Source organism: Microcaecilia unicolor, chromosome 11 (assembly GCF_901765095.1).
Source record: "Microcaecilia unicolor chromosome 11, aMicUni1.1, whole genome shotgun sequence".
In the NCBI taxonomy this organism is placed as follows: domain Eukaryota; kingdom Metazoa; phylum Chordata; class Amphibia; order Gymnophiona; family Siphonopidae; genus Microcaecilia; species Microcaecilia unicolor.
This window is the reverse complement of record NC_044041.1, coordinates 138,243,447-138,266,055: the sequence shown is the minus strand read 5'-3', so window position 1 is coordinate 138,266,055 and position 22,609 is coordinate 138,243,447. Positions and strand designations below refer to the sequence as shown.

At 45.7% G+C, this 22,609-nt stretch overlaps 1 protein-coding gene across 4 annotated transcripts in view; it reads right to left on the bottom strand.

The window, feature by feature from the left end:
• The window catches only part of PC (pyruvate carboxylase), a 1,188,093-nt gene that overhangs the window by 22,928 nt on the left and 1,142,556 nt on the right, over positions 1-22,609 (bottom strand). For all 4 annotated transcript variants that reach the window (XM_030220280.1, XM_030220278.1, XM_030220277.1 and 1 more), the window contains one exon: positions 9,078-9,218. In XM_030220280.1, the coding sequence (XP_030076140.1) occupies positions 9,078-9,218 (141 nt within the window). The remainder of the gene's footprint in view (positions 1-9,077; positions 9,219-22,609) is intronic.

Genomic DNA, 22,609 nt, shown 5'->3' with positions numbered 1-22,609 from the left:
AAAGAGTTATATGTTCTCCTCAAAGGAAAGTCACCACTCCAACAACTCCAGACCTCCTCCGAGGCCAAAGCTTCCGATTTCCCTAAGTTCAAGCATAGGCCCGCATAATCACCGTATTCAGAAAAGATCTCCAGTAAGGCCGTTAATGATTCCCGCAGTTTCATTAGATGGACCAGGATGTCATCCGCAAAGGCCGCCACTTAAAAAACTTCCTTTCCTATTGTGACGCCTGCCACCGCCGGCTGCTCCTCAATATCCCTTAATAGTGGATCCAGCGTCAACACAAACAAGGGGGGTGACAAAGGGCAGCCCTGTCGGGTTCCCCTTCTTATCTCGAAGTCCACAGTTTCTGTCTCATTAACCGATACTCTAGCCTTCGGGTTCGAGTATAAAGCTTTTATCCCTGACAAAAAACTACCCGAGAATCCATACTTCTGCATCACCGCATACAAAAAACTCCAGTACACACGGTCAAAAGCCTTCTTGGCATCAAAGCTGACCAATAGTGAATTAATATTCCCCCGACGTCTGGCTTCCAGGGAGACCAAAACCCTCCTAACATTTTTAACAATCCTCTGTTTCTCTCACGAACCCCACCTGAGAGTTCCGTATTAGTTTTGGCAGAATTCTAGCTAATCTATTTGCCATAATCTTAGCCATCAACTTCACCTCATAATTTAGTAACGAGATAGGCCAATAAGATTCAGCCAGTTCTGGGTGTCCCCCCTTCTTAGGAATCACAGTGTTCAGGGCAGGGGGCAGATATTCTTTTTCTATAAATACACTGAACATTTGTGCCAAAGGATCTGCTATCATAAGATTCAGCCAGTTCTGGGTCTCTCCCCTTCTTAGGAATCACAATGATACAAGCAGTGTTCAGGGCAGGGGGCAGATATTCTTTTTCTATAAATACAATGAACATTTGCGCCAAAGGATCTGCTATCTCAAGATTCAGCCAGTTCTGGGTCTCTCCCCTTCTTAGGAATCACAATGATACAAGCAGTGTTCAGGGCAGGGGGCAGATATTCTTTTTCTATAAATACATTGAACATTTGCGCCAAAGGATCTGCTATCTCCTCCCCCATGATTTTATAAAATTCCGCCCTGTACCCATCCACCCCAGGTGCTTTAGTCAGTGTACTTTGGTTGATAGTCAATAGTACCTCCTCTGCTGTTATGGGGCAATTAAGCCGCTGCTCATCCCTCGGCAAAACCCCCGGCAGCCTAATATGATTTAAATAAAGCTCTCCAGGGACACCCTCTTCTTGCGGGGCCTCATACAACTGCTTGTAATAGCTATAAAATACCTCACCAATTTCGCGATCTGTGTGAACTCTGTTGTGTCCTCATAGCTAAAATCCTAGCTTTACCTTGCTTACCCACTATAAGGCGTGCCATCAGCCTACCCCCTTATTTCCATGCTTATAGAGTTGGTATCTATAGTAAACCTGTGATTTCAGGGCTTTTTGGTAGTTCGTTTATTGCCATTTGAAGAGTTAATATGTGCTGCTTATTCACCGCGGAAGATATCTGCCCGTATCGTCTTCTAGCAGCGTTTAATAATTTACTCAGCCATAGGACTTCCCGATCTCTAGCCTTACGTTTATGGGACATATAACTAATTATCTCACCCCTTAATACCGCATTAGCCGCCTCCCAGTACAGTACTTGATCTTCCACATGCCTTTCATTGTGTAGTTTATAATCCTGCCAGCTTTTCTGGATTGAGGCCTTAAATAGTGGATCTTGATATAGCTCTACTGGAAAAATCCAGCGCCTGTGTGTTCCCCTCGTATCCCTCTGTGACCAGCTCATTTCCACCCAGGCATGATCCGAGATCGCATAAGTCCCCAGGGCAGATTGTGTAACTGATCCAAATAGTTGATCGGAAATCAACAAATAATCAATTCGGGCTTGTGTGCCATGTGCCCGGGAGAGATGTGTATAGTCCGAATTATAGCTACGTCATGCAAGGTTCCACGTTAGGAGTTACGGACCAAGAAAGGGATCTGGGTGTCATCGTCGATAACATGCTAAAACCTTCTGCTCAGTGTGCTGCTGCGGCTAGGAAAGCGAATAGAATGTTGGGTATTATTAGGAAAGGTATGGAAAACAGGTGTGAGGATGTTATAATGCCGTTGTATCGCTCCATGGTGCGACCGCACCTTGAGTATTGTGTTCAATTCTGGTCGCCGCATCTCAAGAAAGATATAGTAGAATTGGAAAAGGTGCAGCGAAGGGCGACTAAAATGATAGCGGGGATGGGACGACTTCCCTATGAAGAAAGACTAAGGAGGCTAGGGCTATTCAGCTTGGAGAAGAGACGGCTGAGGGGAGACATGATAGAGGTATATAAATAATGAGTGGAGTAGAACAGGTGGATGTGAAGCGTCTGTTCACGCTTTCCAAAAATACTAGGACTAGGGGGCATGTGATTAAACTACAGTGTAGTAAATTTAAAACAAATCGGAGAAAATTTTTCTTCACCCAACGTGTAATTAAACTTTGGAATTCATTGCCGGAAAATGTGGTGAAGGCGGTTAGCTTAGCAGAGTTTAAAAAGAGGTTGGACGGTTTCCTAAAGGACAAGTCCATAAACCTCTACTAAACGGACTTGGAAAAATCCAAAATCCCAGGAATAACATGTATAGAATGTTTGTACGTTTGGGAAGCTTGCCAGGTGCCCTTGGCCTGGATTGGCCGCTGTCGTGGACAAGATGCTGGGCTCGATGGACCCTTGGTCTTTTCCCAGTATGGCATTACTTATGTACTTATATACTTATGTTGTGGGTGCAATACCCTCCAGATATCCACAAGCCCCATCTGTTGGCAAAGATTGGGCAGCCCTCTTTCCTCCCGTCTAAGATTTTGCCTTCGAGCCCCTGAGCTGTCAATCAGTGGGTCCATAACCATGTTAAAATCCCTCCCCACTATCATGGGCAAAGGGACTCCCGCCACTAGTTTTGACATGATCATCTTGTAGAACTTATGGTCATATTGATTAGAAGCATATACGTTTCCCAGCAAAATCTTTTGACACTGAATAGTGACTTCACAGAGAAGAAACCTCCCTCCCGGATCAGCAAAGCGTAAATCTAACTTATCTATTACTCCCTTCCTAATCAAAATGGCAACCCCCCTTTTTTCCCCTGAGCTGCTGTGGACACACATTCCCCCACCCATCAAGTTCGGAGCTTATCATGTTCAGAATCTGATAAGTGAGTTTCCTGGAGTATGGCAATATCTACTTTGTGTCTTTGCAAATGATGCAGAATCTTAGTTCGCTTATTAGGAGACGTAATGCCTCCTACATTCCATGTAATCACTTTCAGAGTCTCATAGTCATATATGGTTATTTATATCAGCTATACACCCATCCTGCAGCACAGGAAGGCGTCCCAGCCTCCGCCCCCCTCTGTTCTTATAAATGAACTTCCAATGCTCCCACCTAAGCCCATCTAATACGGCTCCCCAGGTTCCTGTACCTCCCCTACCCCAAACCCCCCCTCTCCCACTCACCCTACCCTACCCTACACTCCCCAAACTTCCCCTTATAGTCCCCCAGTCCCTATATGAGACCACCACTCACCCCCAACCCCTCTTGTAAATATAACTCAACAACATTTCACTTCCCCAATTATTCCACATACTCATCAAGGTCACAGTATAAGTTCCAGATCCCCAGCTGATATCTTCTTCGCAACTCTTTCCTAGTCAAAGCCTCTAGAGCTCGAACAGCTGTTTTGGCCAGACTGCATAGCAACCCAACTCCAGCAATTATCCCTCTTAACTGAGAAGGTACATGCAATGAAGTAGAGTCTTCCCAGACTATTCCCCTCTGAAACTGCTGGTGATCTCAACGGGCAGCAAGCTTCCAGGAACTGACTAGTTCTCTATAGCATACACCTGGGAGGGTCACGAATTGACTGCGTAAGTCCTTAGTTAGGTCTTTACCATTATCCTGAAAATTGACCCAGCAAATCAGGAAGCTCCTCCTCGCAAATCCAACTGTTCCACTTGTTTGGACAAATCAACTGTATAATCAAATTTGTATATTCCACTATGGATAGAATGACAGAGCTTGACATCTCCCAATCCTCCTAGATCAGTCCATAAGTTCCTTTCCAGGCTCCCAATCATCTGGGCTCTACCGAGTTCAAAAAAGCTTGCGCTTGCTCTACTGTCGTGTAAATCTTCGTATCCGCTTGGTATGTTACTCTTAGTTTAGCCGGATATTGTAGAGCAAATCGGATTTTCATAGCAAATAGTCTGGTGCATATAGGTGAGAATTTCCTCCTCTGTGCCGCCACTGCCACTGAATAATCCTGGAAGTACAACATTTTTTTATTGTCTTTTCGCAGCTCCTGGTCTTTGCGTAATGCCTGTAGTATGGCTTCCTTATATCCAAAATTTAGCAAGCGACAAATTACCACTCGCGGGTGTGCAGTCTCTGGGTGTCTGGGGCCTACCCGGTGCACTCTTTCCACCTGGAGTTCTCCCAGGTCCGCTGGAAGTTGTATCTGCTCCTGTAGCCACCGTTCCAAGAATGCCCACAGACTGCTGCCCTCCAACACCTCTGGTAGCCCCACGAATCTTAGGTTATTTGTTCACGATCTGTTTTCAAGATCTTCAAGTTTCTCCTCATAGCCTTCTACTATGGTTTTTAGTCTGGTATTTTCCCCCTCCATCTGCAGCACTCTGTCTTCCAGAGCTCCGTGATGTTGCTGAAAATCTACAAGATCTTTATTAAGCTGCCGCTCGTCACCTCCGCCGCCACCTCTGCTACCCACGCTGAGCTAAGAGAGGCCACGGCCGGGCTCACCGGAGCCGCCATTTTGTCTTCTCTGGCTCACGTCCTCTCCTCTCTGCGGACTCCTTTCGCCGCCATAGGTGTATTAAATAGCAATTTGATGCGCCGCGCCCATTGAGGAATCTGCCACTACCTTAAAGAATCTCGTTACGAAGCGGAAATCGACGGTTTCGAAGGACTGGTTGGTAAGCTAGCAGGAGCAGAGTTTTTCACCAGCCGCTCCTGATCATGGTGTCACGTGACCCCTGTTTTCTATCTTTTAACCAGTTTTTAATCCACAATAGAACACTACCTCCTATCCCATGACTCTCCAATTTCCTCTGGAGTCTTTCATGAGGTACTTTGTCAAACGCCTTCTGAAAATCCAGATACACAATATCAACCGGCTCACCTTTATCCACATGTTTGTTCACCCCTTCAAAGAAATGCAGTAGATTGGTGAGGCAAGATTTCCCTTCACTAAATCCATGTTGACTTTGTCTCATTAATCCATGCTTTTGAATATGTTCTGTAATTTTGTTCTTAATAATAGTCTCTACCATTTTGCCTGGCACTGACGTCAGACTCACCGGTCTATAGTTTCCCGGAACTCTTCTGGATCCTTTTTTAAAAATTGGCGTTACATTGGCCACCCTCCAATCTTCCGGTATCACACTTGATTTTAAGGATAAATTACATATTTCTAACAGTAGCTCCGCAAGCTCATTTTTCACTTCTATCAGTACTCTGGGATGAATACCATCCGGTCCAGGAGATTTGCTACTCTTCAGTTTGTAGAACTGCCCCATTACATCCTCCAGGTTTACAGAGAATTCATTACGTTTCTACGACTTGTCAGCTTCGAATACCATTTCCGGCATCGGTATCCCACCCAAATCTTCCTCGGTGAAGACCGAAGCAAAGAATTCATTTAATCTCTCCGCTACGGCTTTGTCTTCCCTGATCGCCCCTTTTACTCCTTGGTCATCTAGTGGTCCAACCGATTCTTTTGCTGGCTTCTTGCTTTTAATATACCTAAAAAATGTTTACTATGTGTTTTTGCCTCCAACACAATCTTTTTTTCGAAGTCCCTCTTAGCCTTCCTTATCAGCGCTTTGCATTTGACTTGACATTCCTTATGCTGTTTCTTATTATTTTCAGTCGGTTCCTTCTTCCATTTTCTGAAGGATTTTCTTTTAGCTCTTATAGCTTCCTTCACCTCACTTTTTAACCACGCCAGCTGTCGTTTGGTCTTCCGTCCTCCTTTTTTAATATGCGGAATATATTTGGCCTGGGCTCCAGGATGGTGTTTTTGAACAGCATCAACGCTTGATGTAAATTTTTGACCCTCGCAGTCGCTCCTCTTTTTTTTCACCATTCTTCTCATTTTATCATAGTCTCCTTTTTTAAAGTTAAACGCTAACGTATTTGATTTCCTATGTATACTTACTTCAAAGCAAATATCAAATCCGATCATATTATGATCATTGTTATCAAGCGGCCCCAGCACCATTACCTCCCGCACCAGATCATGCGCTCCAATAAGGAGACCATCCCAGTCCTCTGTCTCCCCTGAAAACTAGTACCAGTCAAAGGAAAAGGGTGGATGTGTACAGGTCTTGATGTGGAAAAATCCAAAGAAAAATAAACAATAATGAAATGAAAAGGAATCTAAACAAAATAGTCCAAATAAAGCAATCAAACAAAAAAAAAAAAGAAGAATTTAACTTTCTCTGAAATGCCACAATATTGCAGAGAAACACTGAACCAGCAATTATTGCCCAATAGAAAAATCCACAGAAACCAAACTAACACTAAAGCCCCCTCTTTCCCTGTCCCCTCAACCCCCCCCATCCCAAACATATTCCACATGTCCATCAACGGACCAAGGTCACTGTGTAAACGAACCCCCTCCTTTCACCTCTCAAGAAATCAAAAAGCTATCTTACATTCAGGAGTCATAGCTAAAAGCAAGCTGATGCTAAATTAAGAAAAAAAAAAAAAGAAGAATTAGCACAGGCAAAGGTCAGTTCCCCATTACAGCTCCAGAAAGAAAAAAAATGAGGATAAAAAAAGAAAGAAAAAAGAGAAAAAGCCAGAATACACATATCTCCTAATGGACCGTATTGCTCATGCATCATCACTATTGCTCCACTTTCACACATCAGTTAGGCTGAGTCCAACTATCAAACAAAGTAGTAAAAGTCAAAAGAATATTTTTTCTAAATAGTCTATAACTGAGCAATAGGAAAATGGGGGGTATCAATCCCCCATCTGACCAAGAAAAAATAGCTAATACAGTAAAATGGAGAGAAAACAAGTGCAAAAACTTGAATTCCAGGAATGTCCCAGCCAAGCAAATCCACAGTCCTGTCCACAGTCTTGTCTAGGGAACTCCAGGAATCAAGCAGGAGTAATGAAACCCATAGCTAAGCTTCAGAACAAAAACACTGCACAGTGGAAAATTGGTGCACAACAGACATTCCTCAGTCTTATGACCTTGACCATTTCCAATAGGCCCAAAAAGACTGTGTTCTGAAGTGCTTCAAGTTGTCTTAATAGTAAAATGAAATGACAGCAGAAAAAGACCTGCATGGTCCATCCAGTCTGCCCAACAAGATAAACTCATGTGAACTACTTTTTGTGTATATCTTACCTTGATTTGTACCTGTCCTTTTCAGGGCACAGACTGTGTAAGTCTGCCCAGCACTATCCCCGCCCCCCAACCACCAGCCCCGCTTCCCACCACCAGCTCTGGCACAGACCGTATAAGTCTGCCCAGCACTATCCCCATCTCTCACCACCGGCTCTGCCACCCAATCTCGGCTAAGCTCCTTAGGATCCATTCCTTCTGAACAGGATTCCTTTATGTTTATCCCACGCATGTTTGAATTCTGTTACCGTTTTCATTTCCACCACCTCCCGCGGGAGGGCATTCCAAGCATCCACTACTCTCTCCGTGAAAAAATACTTCCTGACATTTTCTTGAGTCTGCCCCCCTTCAATCTCATTTCATGCCTTCTCGTTCTACCGCCTTCGCACCACCGGAAAAGGTTCGTTTGCGGATTAATACTTGAACGTCTGTATCATATCACCCCTGTTTCTCGTTTCTTCCAGAGTATACATGTTCAGGTCATCAAGTCTCTCCTCATACGTCTTGTAACGCAAATCCCTTACCATTCTCGTAGCTTTTCTTTGCACCGCTTCAATTCTTTTTACATCCTTCGCAAGGTACGGCCTCCAAAACTGAACACAATACTCTAGATGGGGCCTCACCAACGACTTATACAGGGGCATCAACACCCCCTTTCTTCTGCTGGTCACACCTCTCTCTATACAGCCTAACAACCTTCTAGCTACGGCCACCGCCTTGTCACACTGTTTCGTTGCCTTCAGATCCTCAAATACTATCAACGATGATCCTGTGCCAAATCTGTTAACTGCTGCGCATATGCCAGTAATTCAGTCACCACAATGAAATAATGCTGAGTGCCTTCATTAGTTATACACAATTTCGCTGGATATTGTAATGTGAATGGTACTTTTTTGCATGGAGAAGCGAGCAAACAGTGTTGAAGGTCTTACATTTTGATTACACTGCTGTCGAAAAATCCTGAAAACATAGGATTTTATGGTCATCATATTGGAGATTTTCCACGAGTCTAATGGCCCTTAAGATTTTCTGTTTATGCACAAAGTTCAATATTTAAAAAATTACTAGGAACAGTCCTCGACTCCACCACCTCCACCGGGAGGCCATTCCATGCCTCCACCACCCTTTCTGTGAAATAACACTTCCTTAGGTTACTCCTAAGCTTATTCCCTCTTAACTTTGTCGCATGCCCCCTCATTCTAGTGCTCTCTTTTTCAAATGGCTCTCTTCTTGTACATAAATGCCCTTGAGATACTTAAATGTCTCTATCATGTCTCCTCTCTCCCTCCTCTCTTCCAGCGTATACATGTTGAGGTTCATAAGCCTGTCCCTATAATTTTTGCATTCAAGACAGCTTACTAATTTCGTAGCCACCCTCTGGAGGTACCTCCAGAGGTGTGCAATGTGGGAAAGGATATACATACTTAGCTTCTCCTGAATTTTTTGAGCTCTGAGAGCTATGCCATTCCAGCATGGCCAGTGGACATCAATCCATTTGTGTGATTCTCTCTGTTTGGTGATGGAGAGACGGCTTGTACTGTGAAGTTGCTATAGGCTTTTACAATGTTATATAATGGCAGCCTAATGCTTCTTTAATATAAATTCACAATCAAGTCCTGCCCACATGTAGCTTACCTTCATGGCCTGTGTGTCCTTGACCAGGACAGAGCGTAGCTGTCCATTCAGTTCAAAGAACACTTCCCGTTGGCCAGCTTTGTTCAAGTCCCCCAAAGCCAGCGCTTTAATATGAAGTGTCTTCCCACGCTCTAGTTCCACCTGAAAACACAGGTACGTGAAGATGTTATTTCTGTCAGTATCTCATTGACAAAAGTTTCTAAATGCATTTCATACTGCCCCCTGACATCCAGCAAGAATGCTTTAGGCCATTTTTGCAAATTAGAATAAAACACTATCCTTGGTAAAACCCAAAAGAAAACTGTTCCAATAGTACACTATGAGGGTGATTTTGTAACAGGAACCCTATGTAATAGGTTTAAAAAGATACCTATTTTATGAAGGCAACATACCTACTTGCCTTTATAATATAGACTCTCAGATCCCAGCCCAAAAGCTCACAAATGTCCATGAACTAATTTACACCTGCTCCAACAAGGGTGCAAATTTGTGTATATACTCTATAAGCATATTTCAAGTTTATGTAGAATTTACTATGCCATCCTATGGAGGGGGGGGGGCCTTCAGGACAAATTACAATCTAAAATCATAAAACAGGAGTACAGTACAGTGAGGACAGGATAGGACAACGAATAGTAGGGTAGGAGGGGTGCAACTACAAATCACATAGGCCAGCAGGTGGGGAAAAAAAAAAAAACTAAGGAGTGCTTCAAATGTAATCAATACTCTTCCTGGACCAGACTTGCTGATGAGGAATGAAAAAAAATAATTTAAAAATATTCCACTAGAAAGCTTTGCTAAATAGAAAAGTCTTAAGGTCAGTCTTAAATTTAGCTAATGAAGTCTGCAAGCGGAGGGAAACTAGGAAAGCATTCCATAGCTGAGGACTCTGAATGGAGAAGATTGAGTGTCTTATATGTTCATGAACTCTCTCATGATAGCTGGGAATCACCAGCTGGTTTTGATGAGCTGATCTGAGACTTCTAGCAGGGCTGTATGGGATAAGGTGGCGTGAATGACAGGGGTTCACCGGAGATCAGAACTTTAAATGCTAATAATAGAACTTTACAGGTTATGCGATGAGTGAGCAGTAACCAGTATGCATCTTTCAGGTGTGAAGTGACATCATCATATTTCCTAATGTTGAGGATCAGCTGGATTGTAGTGTTCTGAACGATCTGTAACCGATGTTCTTTAACCTGATGATAAACGAGGGTAGTCATAGAATGAATAAAAGGAAGTAAGGAATCGAGGGAGTGCTTAAACAAAGTGGATGGAACAGGATCTGTTGTTGTCTTCATATTTTTGATGATTCTGTCTAATTCTGAAGAGGTTGGCAGGGTGAACTCGGAAAGGGTTACCCAGACATGTCCTCTTTTTGAAGGAACTGCGGGACGTCCAGGCAGGTTTTTAAAGCCTGCCTGTTTGGGTTTGCAGGCAGGCTGGCAGATTGGCTGGCGGGCCTCAGGGTGCCCTCCCCTCACATACCGTTATCTTGCCCTGGTGGTCTAGTGGCCTCTTCAGGGCAGGAAAGAACACCACTCTTTCCTGCCTGGTGCTGCCACTGACTGCTCGCTGCCAGCGTTGCTTCAAAATGGCTGCCGAGACTTCCGCAGAAGTCTTGTGAGGTCACTGCTTGAGGTCTCGGCAGCCATTTTGAAGTGGAGCTGGAACTGGCAGCGAGCGGTCAGTGGCAATGCCGGGCAGGAAAGAGTGGGGTTCTTTTCTGCCTCAAGAGGCCACTAGACCACCAGGGCACGATAATAGTACGTTAGGTGAGGGGATGGAGTTGGGTGGGTGGAGGGAGCTGTAAAAAAATGGTGGGGTGGAGGGAGGCTGGACAAAAGATTGGGGAGAGGAGACATACATAGGGGTGAGGGAAGGAAAAGAGGGAAATACATAGAAGGGGATGAAGAGAAAAGGAGAGGGAGATATGCTGCTCATGGATGGAGAGAAAAGAAAGGGGGGCATGTTCATGAAATGAAAAGATGTACATGACATGCTCATGAAATGCTTAGAAATGTACATTTCATGAGCATGTCATGTACATCTTTTCATTCTGTATTTAGCAGAGTACGGAAAAAATGCATTTCTGTTACTTTACTAGTATTTTCACTGCTTACAGAATCTGGCTTTCTTGGGAGGAGGCCAAGGTGACTGTGTGGCAAAGGGGCATGGTGGGTGGCATGGCTGAATTTTATTTTGTGTTCTCTTTTTTGTCATGACAAATATGGTAACCTTAAACTTGGAGAGGGTGCTATAGGGTACAACAGCGTTATCTGAGGAGAATGAGGGTGGCTGAGTTGGTGCCAGAGGTTGAAGACTGTTACGCAGATTAATGACTTTTATTTTCAAAATGGGATGCTAGTGACTTTGCTGAAGGTAATTTCCTTGAAGTAGTAGGTGATGAAAGGTGGTAAGAGCTCCAACCTTTATTGTAGCCTGCTCTTGGGGAAGGCTTTCCTCAGCCATCATCTTTCACAACATAATTTCAAACTATGCAGACGGTTGGTGACACCAGATAGCACCTCCCACAATAGGCAGCTTGCTTCTGATGCTCTACTTCTATCAGAATTGCTGAATTCTCACTCTCACTGTGAGCCTGTATTCCTATCAGAACTGCTGAGCTCCCACTCTCACTGTAAGCCTGCACTTACTTTAGAATTGTTAAGCTCCCACTTTTACAGCAGTCTACACATTTATTAGAACTGCTGAGCTCCCGTTTTTACAGTAGTCTACACTCTTATTAGAGCTGCTGAGCTCCAACCTTTATTGTAGCCTGCTCTTGGGAAAGGCTTTCCTCAGCCATCATCTTTCACAACATAATTTCAAACCAGGCAGACGGTTGGTGACACCAGATAGCACCTCCCACAATAGGCAGCTTGCTTCTGATGCTCTACTTCTATCAGAATTGCTGAATTCTCACTCTCACTGTGAGCCTGTATTCCTATCTGAACTGCTGAGCTCCCACTCTCACTGTATGCCTGCACTTTCATTAGAATTGCTGAGCCCAGTGCTTTTTTTGTAGAAAAAAAGGTGCCGGTACTCATTATGGGCGGGGCCACCACGTATGACTCCGCCCCTATTATAGCCACACCCACACTAGCCACATCCCTTATACCAGCCATGGCGCATATAAACAGACATAATTGAAAATATTATACTAGTATAGGAGAAAAAAATAACGTGATTTTTTTTCTTTATAAATAACTAGTATAAAAGGCCCGTTTTGGTAGGCAATGAAACGAGCGCTAGCAAGGTAATCCGACCCCCCCCTGCAGTGTCCTTCCTGTCTCCCCTGCCCCCCCCTGCAGCCACCCATCTGGTCTCAGGACCCCCTCCCCACCAACCCTCTTCTGCCCCTGCAGCCACGCATGTGCAGCGGCCCTCCTCTCTCCCCTGCCCCCCTGCAGCCACCCATGTCCAACGACCCTCCTCTCCTTTCCCCTTGCCCCCCCCCATAGCCACCCATGTCCAGCGACCCACCTCTCTCCCCTGCCCTCCTGCAGCCACCCATGTCCAGTGACCCTCCTCTCCTCCAGCCCCCCCTGCAGCGTCCCTTCTGTCTCCCCTGCCCTCCCCTGCAGCCACCCATCTGGTCTCAGGACCCCCTCCCTCTTCCCTGCCCCCCCTGCAGCCATCCATGTTCAGCGACCCTCCTCTCCCCCTGCAGCCACCCATGTCCAGTGACCCTCCCCTCCCCCTGCCCCCATCCAGCCACCCATGTCCAACAACCCTCCCCTCCCCCCATGGCGCATCACCCAAACCCCTACCCCCCCAGCGCATCACCCAAGCCCCTACCCCCCCCCCCCTCGGGCACATCAACCCCCTCGCCACCCGCAGCCGCCAATACTAACGCTGTCCGGCCGCTGCTGCGTCTCCTGTTGAGCAGCAGCGGCCGGTACAAAAAGAAAAAAGCCAAAAAAAGATTTTAAACCTGAAACACGGCTCCGTAGAAAGCCATCTGGCATTAGTATTGGTGGCTGCGGGTGGCGAGGGAGTTGATGTGCCCGAGAGGGGGGGGTAGGGGCTTTGGTGATTCGCTGGGGGGAGGGTCTTGGGTGATGCATCTGGGGGGGGGGGGGGACAGAGCTGATTGGTAGGCAAGGGGAGGAGTAGGGAAACTTACTCCTCCCCCTGCCTGGCAGTTTTGCAGGGCGGGGGGGGGGGGAGGGGCTTGGGTGCTGCGCCGGGGGGGGGGGCACTGAGAGCTGATTGGTAAGCAGGGGGAGGAGTAGGGAAACACGCTCTGCGTGTTTCCCTACTCCTCCCCTTGCCTTGGAATCAGCTGTCACTGACATCACTGATGTCACTGCATTCTAAACTGCCTAGCAGACCTCCTCCGAGCGAGCCACGGTCCCAAGCACATTAGAACGTTGGAGGTGAGAATTATTATATAGGATTTCTGTAAGCTGTTACAGCTCCAGTATACCCAATGCAGATGTAAATTCTCAAATTGGACATATTCCAAACACTAAAATGAAAATAAAATGATTTTTTTCTACCTTTTTTGTCTGGTGACTTTGTTTTTCTATCCATATTGGTCCCAGTCTCTGATTCTGCTGCTCTCTATCTGTTCTCTTAACTCCGTTTCCAGGGCTTCCTTTCCATATATTTCTTTACTTTCCTCCTTTCTTCTTCATTTCTTGCCCTACATCCATAAGTAAAAGCTGGGTCCTCCTCTGTGGAATTGACTGGAGGAGGTATAATGTGGATCCAGCTTTTGCCTATTTTCTCCATCCATGTGCAGTTTTTCTCCTTTCTTCCCTTTCCCTCATCTCCATCCATGTGCATCTTCTTCTTTTTTCTTTCCTTCCCTCCATCCATGTCCAGCACTTCTCCTCTCTCCTCCCCTCCATCCATGTCTAGCATTTCTCCTCTTTCTTCCCTCCCCTGTATCCATATAAATCAATAATTCTCTCTCCCCTCTCGTCCATCCAGCATTTCTCGTCTCTCCCGCCAACTCCTCCATCCATCCATGTCCAGCAAGTCTCCTCTATCTCCTGCTCTCCTCTCCATCCATTTCCAGCATTTCTCCTCTCCCCTGCCCTCCCCTCCCAACCATGTGCATCTCCTTCCTGTCTTCCCTCCCCTCCATCCATGTCCACTACTACTACTACTACTACTACTTAGCATTTCTATAGCGCTGCCAGGGTTACGCAGCGCTGTACAAGTTTAAACATGGGGAAGGACAGTCCCTGCCCAAGAGAGCTTACAATCTAAAGGTTACAAACTATGTAGTCAGTGTAGGTAACAGGAATGGGGAAGGTGGTTAGGCACCAAAAGCAAGGGAGAAGAGATGGGCTTTGAGTAAGGACTTGAAGATAGGCAGGGAGGGCGCATGGCGTATGTGCTCGGGAAGTCTGTTCCAGGCATAAGGTGATGCGAGGCAGAAGGGGCGGAGTCTGGAGTTAGCTTCCCCTTACTCCCCCAGTGGTCACTAATGTCCTCCCACCCCACAAAAATGTGATTAAAAACATTACATGCCAGCCTCAGATGTTATATTCAGGTTATATTCATGTCCAGCATGTCTCCTCTCTTCCCTGCCCTCCCATGTCCAGCGATTCATCCTCTATCCCCTGTCCTTCCCTGTTATCCATGTACAGCGATTCTCCTCTCTCCCCTTCCCTCCCCTCTCATCCATGTCCCAACGATTCTCCTCTGTTCCCTGTCCTCCCCTTCCATCCATGCCCAGCGAATCTCTCTTCACTGACCTCCCCTCCATCAATGTCCAGTATGTCTCCTCTCTCCCCTGCCCTCCCCTCTCATCCATGTGCAGCGATTCTCCTCTGCCCCTGTCCTTTCCTGCCATCCATGTCCAGCAATTCTCCTCTCCCATCCATGTCCAGAGATTCTCCTCTCTCCCCTGCCCTCCCCTCCATGTCCAGCGATTCTCCTCTCTCCCCTGCCCTCCCGTCTCATCCATGTCCAGTGATTCTCCTCTGGCCCCTGTCTTCCTCTGCCATCCATGTCCAGCGATTCTCCTCTCCCCTGCCCTCCCATCCATGTCCAGTGATTCTCCTCTCTCCCCTGCCCTCCCCTCCCATCCATGTCCAGCAATTCTCTCTTCCCTCCCCTCCATTTCCAGCATGTCTCCTCTCTCTCCCCTGCCCTCCCCTCTCATCCATGTCCAGCAATTCTCCTCTGCCCCGTCCTCCCCTGCCATTCATGTCCAGCGAATCTCTCTCCCCTGACCTCCCCTCTCATCCATGTCCAGCGATTCTCCTCTCCCCTGCCTCCCCTCCCATCCATTTCCAGCGATTCTCCCTGCCCTCCCCTCCATGTCCAGCAATTCTCTCTTCCCTGCCCTCCCCTCCCATCCATGTCCAGCATGCCTCTTCTCTCTCCTCTGCCCTCCCCTCCCATCCATGTCCAGCAATTCTCTCTTCCCTCCCATCCATTTCCAGCATGTCTCCTCTCTCTCCCCTGCCCTCCCCTCTCATCCATGTCCAGCAATTCTCCTCTGCCCCGTCCTCCCCTGCCATTCATGTCCAGCAAATCTCTCTCCCCTGACCTCCCCTCTCATCCATGTCCAGCGATTCTCCTCTCCCCTGCCTCCCCTCCCATCCATGTCCAGCGATTCTCCCTGCCCTCCCCTCCATGTCCAGCAATTCTCTCTTCCCTGCCCTCCCCTCCCATCCATGTCCAGCATGTCTCCTCTCTCTCCTCTGCCCTCCCCTCCTATCCATGTCCAGCAATTCTCTCTTCCCTGCCTTCCCCTCAAATCTATGTCCAGCGATTCTCTTCCCTGCCCTCCCCTCCCATCCATGTCCAGCATGTCTCCTCTCTCCTCTGCCCTCCCTTCCTATCCATGTCCAGCAATTCTCTCTTCCCTGCCTTCCCCTCAAATCCATGTCCAGCGATTCTCCCCCCTCCCTGCCATGTCCAGCAATTCTCCTCTCTCCCCTGCCCTCTGTCCCCTCTATGTCCAGTGATTCGTTCAAACCCCAGCCCCCCCGCCCTCCCTCAGCTCTCCAATTTTCCTTGAAATCTTTAATTTACCCGAAGTCGTGGCAAACCAGCAGTAAAAACAGCTGGCAGGCAGGCGGGCAGGCTTGCCACGCTTCCCTTCCCTCTCAGCGTGTCCCGCCTTCCTCTGATGTAATTTTCTTTTCGTGAGGGCGGGACACGCTGAGAGGGAAGGGAAGCGATGAGGAGGCAAGCCTGCCTGCCCGCCAGCTGTTTTTACTGCCAGTTTGCCGCGACTTCGGGTAAATTAAAGATTTCAAGGAAAGTCGTGGAGCTGAGGGAGGGAGGGAGGGGGGAGCCGGGGGGGGGGGGGGAAGCCAAGGGAGGGCGGGGGGGGGGTGCACGGATGCACGAATGGAAGGGAGCACAGGTGCACGAACGGAAGGGAGTGGGCAGGTGAGCCGGACCTCACAAAAAAGGTGCCGGTACGCTGTACTGGTGCGTACCGGCAGAAAAAAAGCACTGGTTGAGCCCCTACTTTTACAGCAGCCTACACATTTATTAGAACTGCTGAGTTTGAGCTGGAGAACCAACATACCAGCCGAAGAGCTAAACAAACAAAAGCGACCGGTCAGAACAGCTGGCAAGGAAATCAATTCCAAGGGAATTTCGAACTGCAGATCAAATTCATCAACTGACAAGGCAGACAACGAAAGTGGCCCAAAACAACCCATCCAAAAGGTAATACACAGCCATACATCGCCTAACCCAAAGAAAACATACTGAGAAATAGTGAAGGCAGACAAGATCTTAGACAGTCATACACAAACAAAAACCAAGTCATTCACTAACCTCATGTGCACGCACATATATACATTAAAAAATAAACCCAAGCATAACCAAATCTGACTGGAGACAAACAATCATCTCTAGGCATCTCACTAGTGGACCCAGGAAACACACCTCCCCTCCCTAACCCGGAATCACACTGCACTAATGGGCTGCCAATAGTCAAAAGCATTATCCGAGACTGCCAAAGTGCTATATTAGAGGATAAACTTGAGAATAGTAAATGTTTCCATGGAAGCCTAACCACTGTTCAAGCACTAGCTTCCTCACTTCCACATTCCAAGAGCAATCAAGTACCATACCACTGTCTTTCAAACACCATTCATTGACCAACCAACAGAAATCCTCCCCTCCGGGCTAACTGCTAGCAATCCAGGACATTCAGTTGGACATTTGACACCTCCCTGCTAACTACCTCGAAAGTGAAGTTCCCCCCTCCCTCTACCCCCCTCTATCCCCTACCACAGCCAGAAATAGGAGCTTGCAGTTTACCTGGTTAGGGTAAGTGAGAAGCAATTAACTGCTAGGAGACAGTTTACAGGAGGACCCAGACTCAGAGCTACCCTCCCCTCTCACCTTCCCTGCTTTTAACTTATCACTGAAATGGAACCCAACATTGAGCTTAACAGCTGACAGGCACACCAAACCAGCACACAAGACCAGAACACCAGATTCTATACCAAAAAGAAAAGTCCTATCACGCACCCAACCCCCAGAACATGGTCTTATTAGCAGCCACAGGGAATAGAAACAAAAATGAATACCCTCAAACTACTTCTAATAATCTACCCCTTAACACTAATCCACCTAGCACTAACCACCCCAGTTGCTGAAAGCAACATCAAACCCATACTACACAATCACCATAGATTGACCAGATACACCACACCTCACCAAACTGACAACAACTTAAGCAATAGAAGAACACTAACATGCAGACAATCACAACAGAAGGGTAAGAAAGGTCCAAACAAACTCACCTTAACAAAGAAACAGCAACTAACAAAAGTCCACATAACACCTAACATAGCAGACCTATTCCAAACAATCCAAGTGGGCTACATGAACGCCAGATCCGCTGTAAAAAAATAGCAACAATAACAGACTGGATCATGTCTGAAGACCTTGACCTACTCTTCATTAATGAAACTTGGATCCATGACCAAAAAGACCCTATAATCCTAGACCTATGCCCCCCAGGATACAAAATCACACACTGGACCAGAAAAGACAAAGGAGGCGGAGTCATAGCACTAATCTACCAATCCCACTTCACCATCGAAACCACTGCCGAGTCTATAACACCTCAACTTGAAATTGCCTCAATTAGAATTCACAATATAGCCCTATGTGATCATTTGAATTGTATCCTGACCTCCAGGTAACTGGAACGAAGCCCAGACTAACTTAATGGATTTCATCTCAAACACATGTGTAACCAACTCGAATATACTAGTATTAGGAGACATCATCCTCCACTTGGAAGACCCAAACTCATCAACACACGAGAATGCAAGGAATGCCTCCTCTTATGGGATCTTAAATGGCCACAAATGCAAGCACCCACGCCAAAGGATACACACTCGATCTCATCTCACACAAACTTTCAACCAACCAAAATTTAATAATAGCAGATATCAAATGGACAGAAACACCCTGGACAGACCACTACAAACTAAATTTGTCCCTACACTGGTGGAAGAAGGGCTTACAACGAATACAAGAACACACATCCTACAACACATGAGGTCAAATAGACCCGGAAACATTCTGGCAACTCATATACAATAATGAATGGACAGCACAAACAGACTCCACATGCTACCTCAGAGAATGGGAGAAAAGATGCAAAGGCATACTAGATGAAATTTCACCCTTATGAACAAGAACCCCACGCGAGCACAACTTGGATACCATGGTTCAGCGATGAACTGAAAAAAACTAAACACGCATACCAACCCTCTTCAACCTCAAGATGATATTATTAGCCAAATTACTAGCCAATCAAAACCTCAACCCCTACATATATGCAGATAATGTCACGATTTACATCCCATTTAAACACGATCTAAATGAAATCACCAACGGATCAACCAAAGCCTTCAATCATGCACTCCTGGGCGGATGCTTTCCAGTTAAACTTACGCAGAAAAAACACAATGTCTTGTACTCACCTCACAACATAATACAAACAACTTCACCACCATAAACACATCAAACGTTTCTCTCCCTGTCTCAAACAGTCTGAAAATTCTTGGAGTTACCATTGATCGAAACCTCACACTCGAAACCCACGTGCAGAATACAACGAAAAAGATGTTTCACTGTATGTGGAAACTCAAAAGAGTAAAACCTTTCTTCCCGAAATCCATCTTCCGTAACCTGGTACAGTCAATGGTACTAAGTCACCTGGACTATTGCAACGCCCTATATGCGGGCTGCAAAGAACAGACAATCAAGAAACTGCAAACAGCCCAGAATACTGCCGCCAGACTCATATTTGGAAAAACAAAATATGAAAGTGCAAGACCTTTAAGAGAGAAACTCCACTGGCTCCCACTTAAGGAATGTACCGCGTTCAAGATCTGCACGATTGTACACAAAATCATCCATGGCGAAGCCCCGACCTACATGCTAAACCTCGTGGACCTGCCTCCCAGAAATGCCAAAAGATCATCCCACAAACTTCTTAATCTTCACTTCCCTAGCTGTAAAGGCCTAAAATACACGCTAATACATGCGACTACCTTCTCTTACATAAGCACGCAGTTGTGGAATGCACTACCAACTGACCTGAAAACAATCGACGACATATATAACTTTCGTAAATCTCTGAAGATGTATCACCAACAAGGCCTACAAATAAAACCCATAACTTAACTATACCACCTCGATAATTCACCCCAGCTCTGAAAGTCATCTTTTTATACCTACTGTATCTGCTCAAATCTTTTTCCCATCCCTAATCTTTTTTGCATCACCAATTGTATCTGATATCCTGGAATGGCGATGCCATAAGGTAAGCCACATTGAGCCTGCAAATAGGTGGGGAAATGTGGGATACAAATGCAATAAGTAAATAAATAAATACCAGGAAACTCGAACGAGCTTGGAGGAAAACCAAAGATGAACATAAACTCAACACATGGAAACAAATACACAGAATATTACAAATAAGACAGACAAAAAGATCATACTACAAAACTAAAATAGGGACAGATTACAATGACACAAAGAAACTATACCAGCTCGTGAACAAACTCCTGAACACCAGCTTGGTCACTACAACAAATACAGACATCCCATCTGCAGATAAACTTGCTAAGTATTTCAGGCACAGGCAGCTCCTTGTGACTCTGGGCAAGTCACTTAACCCTCCATTGCCCCAGGTACAAATAAGTACCTGTATACAATATGTAAGCCGCATTGAGCCTGCCATGACTGGGAAAGCGCGGGGTACAAATGTAACAAAAAAAATAAAACTACGCAGCACTCTACCTCAGGACAATACTGACATCGAAACCTTCCTTACTGAGTTGGACCCAACCACTGGAGAATACCTGGCTGATTGGACTTGGTTAAACTTCGCCCTCCTTACCATCGAAACAGTTGCCCAAGCGATTAACAGATTCTCCAACACTTACTGCAAACTAGATACCTGCCCCAGCTACCTATTGAAATCCGCCCCTGACCGATTCATAGTAGATCTCACATCCCACCTAAATTACATGCTTCAACACGGTCTCTTCCCCAAGGAAACCAGCAATATCCTACTCACCCCGATACCAAAAGATACCAAGAAAAAAACCAAATGAAATCACCAACTACCGTCCAGTAGCATCGATCCTGCTAGCTCCAGCTAGCAGTTAAACTGATGGAAAGCATGGTAACCAAACAGCTTACAGACCATATATACAAATTCTCAATACTACACGAATCACAGTCAGGTTTCCGCCCCCTCCACAGCACTGAAACAGTACTACTCACCCTGCTATCCAAATTCAAACAGGAAATAGCAACAGGGAAAAAATCCTTCTCCTCCAATTCGACATGTCTAGTGCATTCGACATGGTAAACCACAATATACTACTAAGACTGCTAGATAAACTCGGGAATGGTGGAAACATACTTAGCTGGACCAAGGGCTTCCTAACCATAACAACATATCAAGTAAAATCAAACTCCAGCATATCATCACCGTGGAAAGCAGACTGTGGAGTACCACAAGGATCACCGCTATCACTGATCCTGTTCAACCTAATGATGACCCCACTAGCCAAGACCTTATCCAATCGAGGCCTCAACCCTTTCATATACGCAGACGATGCCATAATATACATCCCTTACAAAACCAAACTGACAGAAATCATTAACAAGATCAATCTCAGCTTGAACATCATGGACTCATGGGCAAATGCATTTCAACTAAAACTCAATAAAGAAAAAACACATTGTCTCATCCTCTCATCCCAACACAGCGTGGACAACCCCACAAGACACACCAGACTACACCCTTCCTATCTCAGATAGTCTGAAAATCCTCGGCGTAACAATGGACCATAACCTAACACTGGAGAGCCAAGTGGCATCCACAACAAAGAAAATGTTTCACTCAATGTGGAAACTCAAACGCTTAAAACAATTCTTCCCTAGGGAAACATTTCGCACCCTGATACAATCAATGGTACTAAGCCATGCAGACTACTGCAATGGAATCTATGCGGGATGCAAAGAACAAACCTTAAAGAAACTTCAGACCGCTCAAAACATGGCAGCTAGGCTTATATTTGGAAAAACGCGATTTGAAAGCACAAAACCCCTCCGCGAAAAGCTACACTGGCTCCCAATCAGAGAACGCATTGCTTTCAAAATCTGCACCCTGGTTCACAAAATCATCTATGCTGAAGCCCCGGGATACATGACAGACCTGATCGACTTACCAACCAGAAACATATCCGAATCAGCATGAACATTTCTAAATCTTCTCTACCCAAGCTGCAAAGATTTAAATACAAATCAATCTACGCATCCAGTTTCTCCTACATAAGCAAGCAATTATGGAATGCATTACCAAAAGACTTGAAAACAATGTACAACTACCTAAACTTCCAGAAATTACTAAAGACTAACCTGTTCCAAAAGGCATACCCTACCGACCCAACTTAAATGCCTGAACTCTGCTACACAACAAAACGCAAGTACGTAATGGACATTACTCAACTCTTCCATTGCACGACTCCCTAATGTGACAGTGCTACATGAACTCTATCTTATCACAACATTACCTTGTATTTGTTCACCGGAGACTTCAAAGCCTCTCCGGTACTATGTAAGCCACATTGAGCCTGAAAATAGGTGGGAAAATGTGGGATACAAATGTAACAAATAAAATAAATAAATAAATAAATAAAATAAAATAAAGAACAGAATTTGTAGCTTTTGTAATCTTAGTTGGATAGTAGGCGTTTTGAAACTTTGCTTCTACTTCATCCCAATATATATATAAACAGTGCACTCCATTTAAGTGAAAGTCGGATAAACACATGCTCTGTTTAACTGCATGCAGTACTTCGGTCCTGTTTTTGGCGCCATCAATTTCTATGGGGACAAACTTTGGTTTAGTGCACCACTGATAAGTGCAAGATTCACTTATATGCATAGTTTAAGACAGCTCCTCTGCAGTCAAGACTACGCATAAGTGCACGCACGGAATATGGAAGCCGATTGGCACATGACAAAGGGGCGATAAATTTGAAATCTCATTGGTTAACTGC